This window comes from Penaeus monodon, chromosome 24, assembly GCF_015228065.2.
Source record: "Penaeus monodon isolate SGIC_2016 chromosome 24, NSTDA_Pmon_1, whole genome shotgun sequence".
Lineage (NCBI taxonomy): Eukaryota > Metazoa > Arthropoda > Malacostraca > Decapoda > Penaeidae > Penaeus > Penaeus monodon.
The window spans coordinates 14,255,580-14,257,894 of record NC_051409.1 but is presented as its reverse complement, the minus strand read 5'-3'; the positions used below and the strand labels follow the sequence as shown (position 1 = coordinate 14,257,894).

At 33.9% G+C, this 2,315-nt stretch overlaps 1 protein-coding gene across 1 annotated transcript in view; it reads left to right on the top strand.

The window, feature by feature from the left end:
* LOC119588611 (peroxisomal membrane protein PEX16-like) overlaps nt 1–2,315 on the top strand; it is a gene marked incomplete in the record, with an annotated part of 6,902 nt that overhangs the window by 2,148 nt on the left and 2,439 nt on the right. The window contains 4 exon segments of the mRNA XM_037937251.1: nt 739–869; nt 1,329–1,438; nt 1,596–1,729; nt 1,849–2,006. Coding sequence (XP_037793179.1) covers nt 739–869; nt 1,329–1,438; nt 1,596–1,729; nt 1,849–2,006 — 533 coding nt within the window.

Genomic DNA, 2,315 nt, shown 5'->3' with positions numbered 1-2,315 from the left:
GGCAATGCTATCTAGAAAATACAGTGCCCAATAGTCAATATGTATTTCAGAAATCTGTGCAAAAATATATGCAAAGGCTGTGCAAGATTCTACCATTTACTTTTGGGCATGAAATGTGAATTTTTAAAGAACTCTTGTTTTTATAGGTGATATATTTCAGGTAATTACTTAACTAATTTAATTACTCAAGCAAATGCATGAAAATTTAACCTACATCTGTAAGTTTATTTTGTTTCCATGTAGTATGACTGCAACACTGCATCACTTTTCAAATTGAATGACTGGAGCTCCCCTGCTGTTGACTTTGACAGTTGTAATTTGTGTACAAGTGATTACCATCTGGACAACTGAATATAAGTGAATCAAGATGTCACATACATATGGTGATCTTTTATGTTGTTATTGTTTTATGTGTAGTACAAGGCAGTCAGTAAAAAGGTAATCAAATTTATTCAGTTCCTATTGTAAGTGTTTCATTTTATCTGTGTGAATGCATTGATGTGTTTGTAATTTGTTAGTTATGTTTAGAGTAATAATAAATAAGCCTAATGTCAATATATAACTCATTAATTCAAAACTCATGGGTAATTGGATAAGTGACAACAGTAAGTTACTGATTTAATACAAGTATTTAAGAATTTTCTGTTACCTAATTTTAGAAGGCTGAGAGCCATCTTTGTTATAACTTTTGTAGATAGGTTGGTTACTACATTACTTTTGCTTCAATTTCCTTTGCAGGTCGATTCAAGAACTCAACACTCCTTTGTGAAATAGTTTATTCAGGATCAAGACTTTTTGAGATGTTCAATGACTTCTTGGTCAGGGGAACTTTACCTAAGCTCACCTCAAAACAAGGAGACAAATTAAAGGTACATGAGATGTGTTAATTTTTTTTCTACATGTTCATGAGGAAACTTATTGTAGGCCTACTGTGTTTTGAAGCTATTCAGCACTTTTTACCATCACTCCTTCATATATAAGAGGTCCCAGTTATTCATCATCAGTATGGACCAGAAAGAGTTTTAGAAATAACATGAATTAAACTGTACAATATTGTCTTACTAAAGTTGTTTTTCTAATGTAAGATTTGGTTATGAATATAACTTTCCTTTGTTGTCTTTATAATTATTTTTGTGATTGTTTTGTAATTTAAAGATTTCATGATTCCCTTTAGTTTTGTTATCACTACTGATTATATTGAAATAATCAGATTAATTCTTAATTATGCCTGACTTCATATATTGGATAATACTGTTGACATTACACAGGAATCGCAGTATTTCACAGCACTGTTTGTAGCTATATAACTATGGTCTGTTACTTTTTAGGTGTTCCTAACTATTTTGGAATATGTCGAGGTGCTAGTGGAAGTTGCAGCTGTTCAGTTATGGGGGGAAATGGGCCGTTGGGCAGTAGTTGCCATCATTCAACTAACAAAGTAAGCAGTTTCTTTGAGTATTACCTAGATTAATATGCCAAAAAGATTTGTACATATCTTGCACCATTGTTTTTTTCCTGTGTGTTATATTTGACATAATTTGTATTCAGTCCTGTCTTCTTAAGACTATATACTATGTATGGTGACAATATTACAGATGCATTGGACGTTTCTTTCTGGTTCTGAAATACAAGACATCACTTGTGTCATCCCCACCAATCAAGCCACTAGACCGCAGAGCTGTGATCCAAACCAGACAGCAGATGTACAGCAATCAAAGCTCAACTCCTGGTAACATATATCACTATTTTCTTGAAACTTTTGTTTCAGATTCAATATTGCAATTTCAACAGAAATGAAGAGTAAAGTAGATAATTGGATAACTTCATTGTTTCCCATTCTGCTTTCAGAGTCGTTCCGCCTTCCCCATTCTGGTCGCATCATGAGAACTCTAGCTGGAGCACCACCCACTCATCAGCGCACATTTAACCCACCACAGCCTCCCAATAACAATGAAAATGAAACAGTTGCTCAAAAGATGTTATCACCAAAGCAGCTAACAGCAGAGGTAAGCAGGATTATCATTCTACTGTTTTTGTTGCAGGACAGCAAAGCTTCAATTTAACTGACCCAAGAGATTAATGGAATTTGGAAACATCACCTTATCCTGATATTTTCCTTTTCTATGAACATTTTGGTTGTTCAGGGTGATCATAATTGAGAAACATCAGACTGGCAAACAACTGATGCTGGAAGTGTTCTTTTAGGGAATTTCACTCTTATTGTGTCACCAAATGCTTGTCTTTCAAGCAAAGCATACAGACAACACCGTGGCCTTCATTTATTCACATTTCAAATTAATAAATATGTTATAATA